The 17,189-nt window shown below is 40.0% G+C and overlaps 2 protein-coding genes across 2 annotated transcripts in view; one reads left to right on the forward strand and one right to left on the reverse strand.

Annotated features, from left to right (window-relative positions):
- Nucleotides 1-50: 50 nt before the first annotated feature.
- nfe2l2a (nuclear factor, erythroid 2-like 2a) lies at nucleotides 51-7,346 on the reverse strand. Its single transcript, XM_037790767.1, has 5 exons — nucleotides 7,159-7,346; nucleotides 3,311-3,577; nucleotides 2,946-3,038; nucleotides 2,668-2,853; nucleotides 51-1,683 (listed from the first exon to the last, which is right to left on the reverse strand). Exons 1-5 carry the CDS (start codon nucleotides 7,192-7,194, stop codon nucleotides 421-423), a joined length of 1,845 nt encoding a protein of 614 aa, XP_037646695.1. The 5' UTR covers nucleotides 7,195-7,346; the 3' UTR covers nucleotides 51-420.
- Nucleotides 7,347-14,744: 7,398 nt separating this feature from the next.
- Nucleotides 14,745-17,189, forward strand: part of agps (alkylglycerone phosphate synthase) — a 35,766-nt gene continuing 33,321 nt past the window's right edge. The window contains exon 1 of the mRNA XM_037790765.1: nucleotides 14,745-15,052. Coding sequence (XP_037646693.1) covers nucleotides 14,853-15,052 — 200 coding nt within the window. The 5' untranslated portion in view covers nucleotides 14,745-14,852. The remainder of the gene's footprint in view (nucleotides 15,053-17,189) is intronic.

The raw sequence follows: 17,189 nt of genomic DNA on the forward strand, positions 1-17,189 counted from the left end.
TCTGCAGGCCATAGTACACCACACTGTGTTCTCTCAGTAAACAGGAGGCCGTGTAGCTATAGGAATACTTTATTGAAAAGCACAGAAGATTTTTATAAAAGAACCTGGGCAGCAAATCATAAAGGGACAGTTATAAAATATGAGTAACAATGATTGAAACAATCATTAGCATACAGAAATATGATATATACAATATATATATACACACACATACAGTAACAGTTATCAATCTCAAAAGCAAGTTTATATTTACAAACGATATTGGTTAAAGAATCTGAGTACAAAAGAAGTAAAATATCAAAAATATTACAACATTCAGGAGAAGGGAGCAAAAACTATACAATAGTTCTGCTAATGCTTTAAAGCTGAATGACTACAAAGTTATTGCATAGTATTACTATGATAATGCAGTACCGTATATTACAAAGGGGACAAGAGGCTGTCCTCGCTTTTGATGAAAGTCTTTTTGATGCGAGGGACGAGGAAGACGTTGCCGTCGGTTGACTGCTGGAGGGAGTACTCGGAGGGGGAGTAGGAGTTCCCCTTCTCGTCCCTCAACATGCTGAAGACCTCCAGGTACAAGCTGTTGAGTTGCTGCTTCATTTCCTTCAGGCTCGCCGTGTTCTGGCTCTTTTCGCTCTGCAGACGGTCCTTCTCATCCTTCAGCGAGTCCAGGTTGGTCTCCAGGCCCACTATGTTCTCCATCTTGCGCTTGCGGCAGTTCTGGGCAGCCACCTTGTTCTTGCCACGGCGGCGTATGTCTCGGACCAGGGCCAGCTGGGCCTCGTTCAGATGGTGTTTCGACATCATCTCGTTGAAGTCGTCAACGGGCAGATTGATGATCATGTCGACAGTGAAAGGGATTTTGAGGGCCTTAGCCCTCTGCTCGTCTCTGGAGAGACGCTTCTCCGAGCGTTTCTTGTGCTTGTCTTTGGTGAAGGGGGCGCTGTTGTGGCCGCTCTCCTCCGCCGGGTCCGTCTTGTGGTGTTTGGGTTTCTTCTCCTGCTGCTGTTGTGACTGCCCTAGCGGCACAGAGAGAGAAATTGACGGATGAAGATCATCAGGTTGGAAGTTTAGCGAGAACATCTCTGAGTAGTCGGATTCTGCGCTTCCAGGGTTGTGGTCCATCTCCTCCATGTCTGAATCGCTGTAACCAAACGACTCGTCTCCGTACACAGACTTCCCAGTCGAACTAGCATTCGGACTCGTGTTTGACGAGATTCCCGAATCCGAGTCTGGCAAATCTGCCGTGAGATTCTGTTTGCCTCTGTCGAACGCATCTCCAGACGAGAGGCTGTAAAGATCCACCGGTGTGAAGGGAGGCTTGTTTGGGATATCACACAAGCCGTTTTTTTCATTTCCTTCAAGGCTGTGTCGACCACTGCTCTCTTCCAGGATGGCGTTGGGGTAAAATATGTCACAGAAACTGTCTGCAGTGAAGTTAGCATTTAACTGGGGAGCTTCCGCCTTCATCTGGCTGAGATTGTCTGATGGGGCCATGCTGGGAACAGAGCCATCAAATGTATTCATAAACTCTGCAGGACAAACATTTAAACGGTTTGTTTCTTCGTCTGTGAGATTCATGGGGTAAAAAGTGTAGTTTGGATTCTGCACTTCAGGGCTGTTTGGAAGAGGATAAGTTGTGGTCTCCAGTGTGTCCGCCATCTGCATGTTCAGGCATTGCTAGAAGAAACACATAAAGACCCATTAAAATAAAAACAAGCAACATATTGCAGTACAAAATAGGCTTTTTTTTGTGTGAAAAGATTTCACAAGTTTAAGTGAATATAAAAATGTCAACATGTATTGTATGTGTTGTTGTGGATGCATGCATAGTATGTGGTCATATATGAACCTACAGCTTCTTCCTAAACATGATCTGTGGCCCATTGCGATGACAGACATACAAAGATACATACAGTACGTAATCTATTATCAGTAGACGGGTATTTCACTGACAAATGCTGGTGGAGCTGGGTGGAGCACAAGGTAGCCAACACCAACTACATATCCAGTTGTTGAAATAGATCAGATAAATCACCACTACCAATCTCCCAGCATGCACTTGCAGAGTACATTATCTTCACAAAGCAGCTTACAAGACCTGAAACAAAATTCCACACAACTCCCTTTTTTTTTTCTACAATTTAAAGTCTTATCAGCAGCTTGCCAGAGAAACTAATGCAATGCTATGTAAGCTGTATGATTCGGACTGTAGTCCAGTCCACAGGGAGAGGTAAGGGCAACAAATGGCACACTGCTCCACCCATCAAATGCAAATATGAGCTGCCTCAACACAGAACTGATAAGGCAGTTACTGAAGAACTACCATACACAAATTTTGACTATGCTGCCAGAAAGTAAAGGTTTTAGGACTGCCACACCCTCTCTGAGCAAGATGTCTTCTTGTTCCGCTAGATGAAGAAACTGCATCGCATCTTGAACACCTGCCTTCCTAATTCTCTAAAGAGTCTCAACAGTGAAACCCAACCACAGTAGAATGAGCCGGGTGCACCTGTCTCACATGTATGAGACCCATTCTCATAGAGCAACAAAAAGGTGTTTGTCCTCTAATGCCGGGCTCCTGCCCGTTGATGCATTCTTTAGGTATTTGTTCCACAACGCAAAACACCACACCATTGAGGCAGTAGAATCCGTGTATTATACCTGCAGCTCAGGGAGGGACAAAAGCTCCATCCAGGCCTGTTCCAAATCTGGGGACGTCCTCTGTTGTGTCTGTTGTGGTGGTGGCGGTAGTGGACCTGGGGAGAGGGTGGCCGGTGGCAGAGCCGGCTGCTCGGGGGAAATCATGGGTACTGAAACGGCAGTTGTGTCCAAGCAAACTGAGGCGTTCTGTCAGATAAACACAAAGCATATCACAGTTTTTATACAACTGAAAGTCAAGCTATGATGCCACATGTGTGGTAATATTGCAATGTTCTTACCTCAGTTTCCTCTACAGGAAATGTCTCCGCCAGTAGCTGCAGACATTCATCAAATGACATGGCGTCACCGTTATCTTCTGTGAAGCCGACATTCTGCAAGAAAGGTTGAAATACACTTTACCACCCAGCATCCTTTGTGGCACACCGTCTTTTAAAAACGGCACACATATTTCATATTTATAGAACGTATGTCTCTGTAGAGTAGTTTCTAGAGCAGAATACACCAATGCTAAACTACAGACCCACCTGTGTTTCTGTAATTACACAGGATGAGTGGTTACCTAGCTACGACACAGCCGCAGCCTATCAAATGAGGTGGGAGTGGTCCACCTCTGACGTGATTAATGAAGGCCACGTGCACGTACCTGTGTAACCTCTAGAGGTGTGACAGCTGACTGCAGTGGGGCGCTGGGTGGCGGGCGGGGTATGTACTCTCCCGTCTCCTCGTCGAGCTGCAGCTGTGCCAGCAGGGCCTTCTCCTGCTCCAGCACCAGATGCTGCCTCTTCTTTTCCTCCAGCTCCCGCTGCCTCCGCAGCTCATGCTCTTTCTGACGGTGGTTGTAGTCAAACACCTCGCGCCTGGCGCCGAGATCAATGTCCTGCTTCCACAGTATGTCAATCAGCTCCATGTCCTAGAGAGAGAATCAGTTTAGAGAGTTATTGTGAGCCATGTTGTCCTGCAGGGAGAATGTGAGCAGCATTGGAGCAAGGAAGAGCGTTGCCCTGCTGTGAAGCGTGGCCGCTGCATCCGCCACACCCTGTCCCTCAGTATCTGCTTGTCTGACAACAACACTGGCACTAAAGTCAAGGGGGAGAAGCCGCATGAATAATAGATGCACTTCTCTCTTTCCCCTGTTGCCACCACGCGCCAGCAGATGACACGGATCCTCACTTGATACTCTTTCCAGGGGAAGCGATCATTACCCATCTGATTACTGTGAGGTGTGAATTCATTTGTCTTATTCAAACGCACAAATAGGGCACAATCTAAGTCGTGTTTTCGCACAAGTGACTTCCTTTTAGTTCTATAAATGAAGTACAGTTAAAAGCCCAAACATTCATGTCATATTTTACTAAGGATGTAAGAAAATATCGAGTATCGCGATATTGTGTTTTGTGTAGGGATGCGCCGTTACGACTTTTTCAGTCCCGATACCGATAGCGATACCTGGGCTTTGGTTATCGGCCAATACCGAGTACCGATCCGGTACCAGTGTTTAATTAATACTACCAATAAGCTGTGCGCCTCACTGTGTGGAAGTGACTGGGATCATTCTTTTATGTGTAAGGCAACATCAGGCTTGACTTAAACATTGCTTTTCTTAACTTTGTATATTAAAATGTAACAAATAAATACATTATTTATTATTGAAATAATAAATCGTACACTAGCATCTTGGTAGAAAAAACTTTTTCATGCAGCAAGTTCAAACCCGGCTTGGGGCCCTTCCGTGTGGAGTTTGCGTGGGTTTTCTCCAGGTACTCCGGTTTCCTCCCACAGTCCAAAGACATGCAGGTTAGGTTAACTGTTGACTCTAAGTTGCCCTTAGGTGTAACTGTGAGCGTGAATGGTTGTCTGTCTCTATGTGTCAGCCCTGTGATAGTCTGGTGACCTGTCCAGGGTGTACCTCGCCTTCACCGAATGTCAGCTGGGATCGGCTCCCCCCCAATATATATCAATATATCACCTTGCATACAGTATCGCAATGTATTGAATCGTAACCCCTGTGTCATGACACGTATCGCCAGATTATAGCCAATACACAGCCCTGTATTATACAGCATTTATGAAATCAGGACGTTAAAAGGTAAGTCTATAGTTGTTGTTTTAAAGGTAAGTCTATAGTTGTTGTTTTAAAGGTAAGTCTATAGTTGTTGTTTTTAAATATGGTACCATAGTTGTTGGAGAATGTATTATTTCTTTTTTTTCAAATGACATTAGTAATATTCTTTAAAGGGTGGTATTATATAACCAAATACAGTAGAGGATATAAGGGTTTCTTTGTTTTCCTTCCTGCTAGATCTTCATGTAAATAACTCAACTATTAATAACTGACCTCACACTCCACAAATTATTTTGTCCTACATTTAGTGTTTACACATTAAGCTGAGTGCTGCTGACAATACAGAATAATAGATGCAGGGTACTAACAACCATGAGGGTATTTTAATACGGTTTCCTGTAGATTTCCACTCACAGGCTGATTGTCATTTGCCTTTTCAAACAAGAAGGTCTAAAGATAAACTGTGCCTGCTCACTTCCTTGGGTCTTTTACACAGAAATTATTTACAGAAGGAAACCATTTCACAAGGCCCAGGGATGTTGCATAAACGGCTGGTTCACAGGAACATGTCTGAGCATGTGACTTGTTTGTTCCTTGAATTTGAGAATAAACAGAACTTATGGGCAGTCGGTCAAATGGCCAGAACGGACATGAGGAAGACGGGGAGGGAACCAAATGGAAAATAAAGCACAGAGCAGAAAAACAAAAATAAAGAGGATGTGGAACTGAGGGTAAAATATTGTATAATAATGTTTTTCTCCTTAGATTTTTTGATTCAAGGAAAATGGCGTGTGCTCAATCTTCATAATAACAGCAAACAAGCATCTATATATATATATATTCTTAAACCCTGTTGACACCATTACAGCTTTGGCACTGAAAAATAAGAACCCTCTAACCCTCTTTGACTCAATGTTGCATCAGAAGCATGACCGCTGGAGGATTACACGTCATTACAACAGAGTGAGAGGTGAGCACCCAACCAGACATTATGGCTTCTGAAGGAATAAGGAAGTAGCCGAAAATGTCCAAGTGTGGGACGTCTGGTCATCCATGTTTTCCAAACTAATAAACCACACTCTCGTCTGTTTGTCACACTTCATAAGCTCATCTGACATTAGTCATACGAGTCCCTTAAAAGAACAATCCCATGTCGTCTAAGGTGAGGTTCAATCAGCCCTTTCACTTTCACTGATTTTAATTGTTGTATAAAGTCACTGAAGCACTTAATACATCATATAACTCCTGTTCTATAGGCATATTAATGGCAAATAGGTCGTGTAAATGCGAGGGTGTGTCAGATCAGGTTGTCGGTGTGGTATCTGTAACCGTCACACTGGCACCATAACAAGGAAATTGGCTCATAAAATGGCTTAGATTTCCCACACCTCTCTGCCACACAATACACAGATGTACCAGCCAAACTATGTGCCTTTAGTTTCAAATTGGTGGCAAAATATGCAGAACAGACAACTCCCAATTACCAGAAAGTAATTGAGAAAACAAGCCCAACTAGTATAGATAATAGTCCCTCTGGCTCATCAAACTGGGTGACAGAGGAGTGACACAAAGTTGTTCATTTACCTCTCCTCGGCTAAAAAACAAGGGCCTCAAAGGGGACCTAACTGGCTCCAATGGTTTATTACAGCTTCTTTCATCACAAGTCGCTGGACATCCACCCTTGACCGGGGGATGATGAAACACATGTTCCAAAAAAAAAAAAAAAAAGCCCTTTTTTCAGTAGACCCTCATCAGTCAACCCTGAACTTCCACTGACCCTCACTCATGGCAGCTTTAACTAAACACTAAAAAGATGCATCACATGAGAGAATTAATCCCCTAATTCAACATCTAGTCTGGACTGAGAGTTATGAGGTTCTTTTTTTTTATATGTCAAAGTACACTGGAAAAAAAAACAACAGAACAAGCTTTTAAAGAATCATTCACAATGGTTACACACTTGTCTACAACAGATAAGGGATATCACATGCTTGGAGGAGGAAGGGGGAGGAGGAGGAGGAGGGAGTTACCAGAAATTAGCTCATGAGACTGCCTTACCAAACATGTCAGAAATACTATTTCATATTATTCAAAGTAACACCACAAACTCTTAACATTTTAGCCTGTTTTTTTTTTTATTATGTTATTTTATTTCTTGTCTATAGAAAAAAACGTCACAAGTGAATGACTTGCAGAAGTGAAAACTGTACAGAGGGCAACCTTAATATGTGTAGAATTAAAGAAACAGTCACACAGTGTATTCTGTATAGCCTTGCTATTTATACATTATAGGCTATAATCTCTTAACTACGCCATAACCAGGTTGTCAGTGCGTATTAGTTATTCAAACTTTACCTGAACTATTCGGTTATTACGCATCTGTCTCCCATGTCAGATCAGTATAATAAACAGAAGTTTTCGTTATTTACCTGAGGACTGGAATGCATCACCTCCATTTCCATCATAGTGGAGATCCGTAAAGAAACAACCTTATTACTGATTAAATGTGTGTGTTATATCCTTCAGATGGCAGGTTAAAATGGCGAGCGAAGCTGATAGTGTCCGTCGCAGCAGCTGAGCTGAGGAAAATATTGCTGCTGCTTCCTTTAAATCTAATGAACATTACGGAAATGATGGCCCTGCCCACCGGAGCTTGCTTCTGCTGGGATCGTCCCCCTCACAGCGGCCTATGAGGCGGCCACAGCTCTCTGTGCATGCGTGGTGGAGCTGGAGCGGATATAGACACTGAATACAGCTGGTTACAAAATAAAAAAAATATATGTATGTTTGTGAAAGTTGAAAATACCGTCAAATTTGATTTGTACGCATGATGCAAAAAAAACAAACAAAATTTAATTAAATTAAATAATACAAGTTGTCTGAAAACAATTAAAGCCACTAAAACATTAGGGCTAATATTGTATTATTTATTATTTAACATTTTTAGCTGCTAATAGCCAGCTGATATGTAATAATAAAACTTAAAAAACACGTTATAGTTTCTATTTTAACTCCACCATCAATAAGAGTTTGGATTGGTGCACAGCGCCCCCTGCTGGTCACTGTGCCCGGTGTGGAGCTGGAGGCCCTGGGGCCCTAATGTCCCCGTGGAAACACTGAGGACATCCACTGACACAGCTGGGACAGTGCCACAAAGCTCCGAAGAGAGAAATGAGGCCCTGAAGAAAGCCTTTAGATTAAACAAAAAGTATTCATTATGCAGAATGGAATCCCTGTCAGTGCATATCTTTATATTATTATTGATGCATTGACATGTAAACAGTACTTTATGTTGTATTTGGTCGAGGTGGAGCTCATTTTAACTGCTAATACTGTATGTATGTAATACAGAAATGTCTTAGTATACTTGGCTTATACTGAAAAGTATAAAGAAAAGTCTAAGTATACTGGGCTTATACTGACAAGTATACAAAAAAGTCTAAGCATACTTGGCTTATACTGACAAGTATACAGAAAAGTCTAAGTATACTTGGCTCATGAAAGGGTACAGAAACGTCTAAGTATACTTGGCTTATACTGACAAGTATAAAGAAAAGTCTACTTGGCTTATAATGACAAGTATAAAGAAAAGTCTAAGTATACTTGGCTTATACTGACAAGTATACAAAAAAGTCTAAGTATACTTGGCTTATACTGAAAAGTATACAGAAAAGTCTACTTGGCTTATACTGACAAGTATACAGAAAAGTCTACTTGGCTTACACTGACAAGTATACAGAAAAGTCTAAGTATACTTGGCTTATACTGACAAGTATACAGAAAAGTATACTTGGCTCATACTGACAAGTATACAGAAAAGTCTACTTGGCTTATACTGACAAGTATAAAGAAAAGTCTAAGTATACTTGGCTTATACTGACAAAGTATACAGAAAAGTCTACTTGGCTTATACTGACAAGTATAAAGAAAAGTCTAAGTATACTTGGCTTATACTGACAAGTATGCAAAAAAAGTCTAAGTATACTTGGCTTATACTGACAAGTATAAAGAAAAGTCTAAGTATACTTGGCTTATACTGACAAGTATACAGAAAAGTCTACTTGGCTTATACTGACAAGTATAAAGAAAAGTCTAAGTATACTTGGCTCATACTGACAAGTATACAGAAAAGTCTAAGTATTACCACATTTTGGGTGGTCTAATCCAGTGGCTTCTCAGCCAGGGGGTCTGGGAACCCCTAATGGACCTTAAGTGCATTCCAGGGGTTTCCCCAGAAAAATGGGGAACAGTTTATTCTTACTATAAATGTGATAGGGTAACACCTCCCATATTTCAAATTCAAGGAGGACAAAATACTATAATTTCACTTGTTTAATTGGCTCACACCACAATAAATCTATTATATCACATTTGTTATGCTTATTGGACTTTGGCTCTAGCACTCCATCGTGAATCTCATTGTGTGAAGTGCAACCTCCTTTACCAAAAGTTTATTTTCACTATTTAATTCCCTATAGAAGTGAGCCCTGTGAGTAAGAGTCATAAGAGGGACTATTCTGATAATAGGTTTCACTTCCTATACGTCATCTTCTCAACTGTATTGACCTCTATATAATTCTGTTTTTAATCATCTAACAACCCAAATCTTTTCAGATAGAGGCCTCTGAAACAAAATCTTGTCAAATGGGGGTCCGTGACCTATCAATTTAGGGGTCCTTGACACGAAAAAGGTTGAGAACCACTGGTCTAATCAACAACAAAGCATCATGTTTTATTTGTTGATCATGTTATAGATGTAAAATCTTCATCTGAGAAGTCAATAATAACTATAGCTGTTACATTAAATACAATTAATTCAAATTAAATACATGTAGTGGAATACAAAAGCACAATATTCCCTTTTGAACTTTAAGTACTTCATGTGGCTATACCTCACAACTGCACTGAAGTAGGCTACAGTACGTGTAATTTCTCTCCACTTCTGACTTTGGTAAATGTTTATTTATTTGGCTTATATACTGATGATAATGAAGTGTTAAAGTGTTATTTATTAAAGAACAGCCCACTAGAGACAAAACCAAATAAACTCGATATTGCATACATGGGCTACTGGTATTAAAACAATAAAGAGCAGCAGCCTCTGGACAACAGTGGTGGAAAGTAACATTTATATTTTATTATTTACTCAAGTACTGCACTGAAGTACAATTTTGAGGTACTTGTACTTGAATATTTCCATTTAATGCTATACTTCTACTATATTACAGATGGAAATATTCTCCTGTTTCCCCCACTAGCCTACATTTATGTTTCACAGGCAAAACATATGAACAATTTATAAGATATGATGCAGTGCTATACAGTATAGCGGAATGTATTTGCTCAGGTACTGTTGAGTACAATTTTGACTTTACTTCACTATACTTTTCTGTATACTTGTCAGTGTAAGCCAAGTAGACTTTTCTGTATACTTGTCAGTATGAGTCTAGTATACTTAGACTTTTCTGTATACTTGTTACTGTGAGTCAAGTATACTTATAATTTTCTGTATACTTGTCAGTATAAGTCATGTATACTTAGACTTTTCTGTATACTTGTCACTATAAAATTGTGACAGTGCAATATGTTGCATCTGTGTAATATTGGGCTATTGTCTGTGCAATATGGGCAAGACGGTAGACGGTGAAGTGCACTACCTGGGTGCAATGCCTGCCATGGTGTGTGTGATAGTATCTGCCATTATGTACGTGGACTGTGTATGTGTTGAAACATCTGTTTCTGTGGAACTATTTCCCTGTCTTGTGTGGAATCGTTTATTATTGTTGTTGATGCTGTCTTAATTTAGAGATTGTAACTGCAGTTGGACGGAGTCCAGGAAAAATTTCCCCACAGGGACAATAAAAGTATATCTTATCTTATCTAATCTTATCTTCCGAGTCAAGCATACTTAGACTTCTCTGTATACTTGTCAGTACAAGCCAAGTTTACTTAGACTTTTCTGTATACTTGTCAGTATAAGCCAAGTTTACTTAGACTTCTCTGTATACTTGTCAGTACAAGCCAAGTTTACTTAGACTTCTCTGTATACTTGTCAGTACAAGCCAAGTTTACTTAGACTTCTCTGTATACTTTTCAGTATAAGCCAAGTTTACTTAGACTTTTTTGTATACTTGTCAGTATAAGCCAAGTATGCTTATACGTTTCTGTATACTTGTCAGTATGGGCAAAGTATACTCATGTATACTTTTGTAAAGTATATCTCTGATAAGTACATGAAAGGTAAACTGAAAGTATACTCTCTTACTTTCAGTTTAAAAGAAGTTTACTAATAGCACACTTGAATAAACTTATTTTCTAGTAAGGGATGCTATTAACTACTTCTTTTTTTTTTTAACTTCAAATGGTTGGGGCTGCTGCTATTTAAGAAAGTTGTTAAGGTTTTTTAAAAGTTAATTAAATTGTAACCATTCTGACACCTCAGCATATAGGATCGAAATGTAATTAAGAGGTCTTTTGAAACATGTCAATGTAATGAGACAGAGCTGTAGCACCTATCTGTGAAGAAGCTCACACTAAAGTGCAGCTCACTGTGCCACTGCGTGAAATTACACTAAAAAAGACTCTTTTTTTTTTCTAACCCCCCCCCCTCCTCTCCTCTCCTCTCCTCTCCTCCTCATGCGCGCTCATGAACACGCGTTCACGTTTGGCAGCTCCACGTCGACATTCTTCCAGCTGCATATAGTGAACTGCACAGGACTGGGGGAAGAAAAGGTAAAAAGCGTCGGTGTATAGCCACCTTTACGATCAGAGCGCTGCAAAGTCCGCAGACGGACACCGACTGCAGTGCGAACAGACGTTTTGCATTGTGAATCCAGACGTGGCCTTGCTATATATCCTCACATCGCTTTCTGCTTTTTTTTGCATTTTATCATCCAGACTACTTGCACCCCTCGTGTTGGATTGCAGCTGGTCCCTTGCGTCCTACCTATAGCCTATCAGGTACAGTACGACTTGCACAACTTTAATATCACTTCTTGTGTAAACCATTGTCAAAATAATGATTGTTTGTTTTGTTGCATTATTTTGCACTTCTTAAAGTTGCTGTCACTTGATTGCTGTTGGAAGTGTGCAAGTGAACCTAAAAGTACCTTCAAAACTGACAGAACTTAATACTCCTGGAGCTCAGCTGGCCTCCTTGCTCTTTCCTCATTGCTGTCATATCTATCTACATTGTTTTAAGTGTGTCTCATTCCTCCAGAGCACTTCAGAAAGTTGTTCAAGCAGCAACAGGTAGAATCAATGACACACTGGCACAGGATAAGGAAATAAGGATAATAAGTTAAAGATATCACCAAAACTTCACACATGTCAGCTAAGAAAATAGAGGGTTTGCTTCACTTTTGCAACCAGATGGCCAAGCGTAAAGAGGTAAGTATACATTTAAGGGTCATTTTTGGTAGGATAGACGACAGGATGAACTAGTGCACATGCCCTAATGATATTTAGCCATTTAATAATTTCTGTAGAGAGCTGACAGTGTGTAAAAAGACTCCATCTGGCCTGCTTTACCTGTGGGACTCTAGGGAGGACCCACCACACAGCAAGCCTTTCTGTAGGCCCATTCCTAAAAGCATAGCAGTCTTAACTACTTGTTGTTCTCTATACAGCTATTTTCTCTCTTGTAGTTCTATGTTTCAAAAGTCAAGAGATAATCAAAGTGGATGTCCTGTTTTTCCTTGCTTTTTGTGCCTTTCAACAGGTTAAAGGAGCACCCAGTCATGAGGAGGATAAGGCTCTGCACAAGGACAAACCTATGAGGTGGCACTATGTGGCTTTCCAAATAAAGTTCTGTGATACACTTAGACTCTAAGTGCTTGCAGTCAGTGCATTACAGAACTTTGTTTTGGGAGTTAATGCTTTATCCTGTGGGAAATAAACCTTCAGACATCTGGACATTTACGTGTGGACGACATTTTACAGTGTGGTGCAATATTTCTGTTGACAAATAAAAGTTTCTCTCTGTTTTAAGCATTTTCACAGCCTCTTGTATTTTTTTTTTTTTTAAAGTTTCAACCAAGGTTAATTTGTATTCTAAAGTAGCAATACTGTTGTTTTTTGTGATTTATTTACTCTAACTTTGGGTTAAATCATTACTTAAAGAGCACTGCTGTGTGCCATATGGAAACAATAGTCAGGTGAGTGAGTGAGTGGAGGTAAACAGTGAAGTCATATTGTTTCAGGTTACTCTCGGCTTTTGAGAATGCGTCACAAATTACACAAATTGACTTCTGACACTATGATGATGGTGTTTTAATAAGTGCAGATAGTCATAAATAAATGAGTTTTCTTTATATGTGGAAGACAATGCAGTTAAAATGATTAGTACAAAACGAGATTTATCATCTCAGGTTTAAAGATGTCAGTTTTACGCAAATACAATATATGGGTGCAATCTGATACTTAGCTTACAGGTTTGATTAAATATTTTTCCACTTTTGATTCCACTGTTTCACTTTCTAGCATTATCCTGAGCCAAGCTAAAGTGGTGTTAATTTACATTGCCTAATTTTGCACAAGCCTTACTTTTGACTTGATAAACTGTTTATAAAGGCATTATTTGTAACCTTCAGTTCACTTTAACATACTGTAGATTTATTATTTATTATCAAAAATCATTTTTTTACACAACTTCCTGTCCTCTTCAATATTGAAAGTAGTAGAAGAAGGGTTATCTCATAACTATGTGACTGTAAATTCCAGTCTCAACAGTCAATGGAGCATATGTAACCAGTCGTATATTGCAAGGCATGCTGGGAAATACGCACACTGGTGCCTTCAGGGGCAGAATGACGAGGACACGTCAGTTGTGTAACTTGAATTCTCTGCTTTCAAAGTTAAACAAAGAGAGAATAAAAACATACAACACGATTATCATCTTAGGTCCTTGGGTGTCATATTCCCATTACTTGTTATGTCCTAACTGCAGTCCAAAACCCCCCACAAACACACACACATATATATATAGGCCGTAGACTGTTTATTATGGGCCTACAATACCATCATTTAAGATAAAGAAAAGCAGCAGATGCTCACATTTCAATTCAATTCAATTCAATGTTTTTATTGCCATGTCAACCCACAGTTGATTGGAATTTGTTTTTCGGTGCAGTGCTCATTAAAAATAGACAAAAGCACACACATATGAAACAAATTATTGTATACATAGGAGACAACCACCTACATTTATACAATCATTCAGACCAATAAAAACCTAGACATTGTAAAAGCTATAGGACAAGCAAATGTTTGGCATGTTTTTGATGGTAAAATTGACCCAAATGAATATTCGATTAACAAAATAGTAATTATTAATCAAAAAAGAGAAAAAGTGCTCGGAAGTTCAAATCAGTGTGATGAAGGTGCTCTTTGATGGGGTACACAAAGGTTCAAAAAAAGGGGGGAGTCCAAGACACTCTTCTGGCAAAAAATATAAAAAGCCTTTATTCACTTGGTGACTAAAATGATGATAAAATGCTAAAAACAATGCTGATACATGCAAGATTGGGGTGGGTTGTTACCCAATCTTACATGTACCAGCATTGTTTTTAGTAATAATTAATTTTCTGTCAATCTCCTAATTGATTAATTGACTTTTTACCCCTCAATCTGAACCCATGCCTAATAACCAAAGTAACCCTCAAAAGATTTATTATATGGTATTATCTTACAATTGTGTGTTTTAGTGTTCTATATGCTTTATATATCCGACTGTCAAATGTGGCAAGAGAGAGATTCCCATTTTTTGGTAAAATGACCCAAATTAATATATAATTGATTAATTGACTTTTACCCCTCAATCTGAACCAATGCCTAATAACCAAAGTAACCCTCAAAAAAAGATTTATTACATGGTATTATCTTACAATGTGTGTTTTAGTGTTCCATATGCTCTATACATCCGATTGTCAAACGTGGCAACAAGAGAGATTCCCATTTTTTTCCCCAGTTGCCAGGTTGTTTTCTTGTCATTCATGTGTGGACTGACTGGACTGTGATATTTCCGACGGTCTATGAACGCAGCTTACTTTCCCTGCGCTGACCTCTGACAGAGCCGCGGTGCGTTCATGGATCCGCTGCCTCCCTTCACAAACACGGAAGCAGCATGGCGTCCAACAGCTCCGACAGGCAACGGATCGCACAGCAAAGACTGAGGATAATAGCCGGGCATTTACTACAGGGACCAGGGGACGGTGGCGGCGACTCCTCGACCATCTTATCCGCCGAGGAGTGCAAAGCTCCGACCGGCAGCAGCAGCAGCAAGACAGCCGACTCCAGTGAAGGGAAAACGGTGCCGAGGAGGAGGTAACAAGGCTGTGATGGAGCGGTGGACTACCCATCCTCTGTGGCTTCTTTAGCTTGTTATTACGTGCAAAAATCAGTGGACTAACATGTAAACAACACCCACTAGAGGTGGCATGCTCCAACATGCTCTCTGCATAGCGTTTATAGTGTAGAAAGACATGTATAAAAGCTGGTTTTAATCAGCCTGCTAGCTGCTTCTTGGCTACAGATTGGGGCATTCACTTGCTATGAGGAGGAGTGGGTGCGGCTATAGCTTCACTCTCAACACTTTAATGTGGATGTGGTCGACTTTCTTTCAAGTTTGTCAGCTGAAGCCTCTTCTGTGGCTTATAATAGACCACTTAATGTGTTATATGGACGTTTTTCAGTGTTGTAGAGGTTGTGAGAAGCCTAAAGAGAAGCCTACTGCTTCATAGAACAGCTGGTGCCATTCAATAACTGCACATGAGCTATGATGTGGTTCATAGTTACTCTTTATTTGATTCAAACATGTTTGTAGGGAAATCATTTAGATAGTAATCTTTTTCTTAATTAAATCTCAAGATATGGAGAAAAAGAAACAAACAATTGAATCATTCTTTAACAGCAGATGAAGGGAAACTTCTCTGTCTCCTCTGATTGGCTAGAAAAAGTGGTGGTCTGACTTTCAACCTATTGGCAGCTCAGTTCCTCTTTGAGGAAACACCATCATCACACTGTGCTGACATCTAGTGTCAGGCTGTGGTAATCTGAAAAAAAAAAAATCATGTGCCTCTGTGTCCTCCGGTGCTCCCTAATGGCATCTGCAAGATTTCACAGACAGGAGGAAAACAAGCAGTAAGAGCTGAGCTGGAGCCTGCCGTCTAGGAGCAGCTGAATGTTTTTCAGTGTCCTACAGTTTGAGTCAACAGCTGGTGCCATTCAATAACTGTACATGAGCTATGTGGTTCATAGTTACTCTTTATTTGATTAAAACATGTTTGTAGGGAAATCATTTAGATTTAGAATATTTTTCTTTATTAAATTTCAAGATATGGATGAAAAAAAACAACTAAAATCATTGTTAACAACAGTGAAACTTCTCCCTCTCCTCTGATTGGCCAGAAAAAGTGGTGGTCTGACTTTCAACCTATTGGCAGCTCAATTCCTTTTTGAGGAAACACCATGTTGACATATAGTGTCAGGCTGTGGTAATCTGAAAAAAAACATGTTCCTCTGTGTCCTCCTGTGCTCCTAACGGCATCTGCAAGATTTCACAGACCGGAGGAAAACAAGCAGTAAGAGCTGAGCTGAAGCCTGAATTTACATTGCCTAATTTTGCACAAGCATTACTTTTGACTTTATAAACTGTTTATAAAGGCATTATTTGTAACCTTCAGTTCACTTTAACATGTATGTATTATTTATTATCAAAAATCATTTTTTTTTACACGACTTCCTGTCCTCTTCAGTATGTAAAGTAGTAGAAGGGTTATCTCATAACAACTATGTGACTGTAAATTCCAGTCTCAACAGTCAATGGAGCATATGTAACCAGTCGTATATTGCAAGGCATGCTGGGAAATACGCACACTGGTGCCTTCAGGGGCAGAATGACGAGGACACGTCAGTTGTGTAACTGAGTTTAAGTCTCTGCTTTCAAAGTTAAACAAAGAGAGAGAATAAAAACATACAACACGATTATCATCTTAGGTCCTTGGGTGTCATATTCCCATTACTTGTTATGTCCTAACTGCAGTCCATCGCACCATCACACTGTGCTGACATCTAGTGTCAGGCTGTGATAACAACAGCTGCAGCTAAAAGGGTTAAAAAAGCTGCACTAAAAAAGGATGAGCATTTGGCCTCTCTCTCTCTGAATTTACCTGTGATTGGCCAAAGCTAGATTGTTTTAAAGCGTGAAAACAGAGCCATGAGGGGGTGCAGAAGTCTAGTTTTTCTCTCAGAACACTTGAAATACATTTTTGCCTAATGATGACAAAGATATTCTGCCTACTGCAGGTTTAAGGCATGTCAGGGCAATTTTATTTATATAGCCCAAAATTACAAATCACACCATCACACTGTGCTGACATCTAGTGTCAGGCTGTGATAACAACAGCTGCAGCTAAAAGGGTTAAAGCTGCACTAAAAGTATGAGCATTTGGCCTTGTGAAAT

This window comes from Sebastes umbrosus, chromosome 13, assembly GCF_015220745.1.
Source record: "Sebastes umbrosus isolate fSebUmb1 chromosome 13, fSebUmb1.pri, whole genome shotgun sequence".
Lineage (NCBI taxonomy): Eukaryota > Metazoa > Chordata > Actinopteri > Perciformes > Sebastidae > Sebastes > Sebastes umbrosus.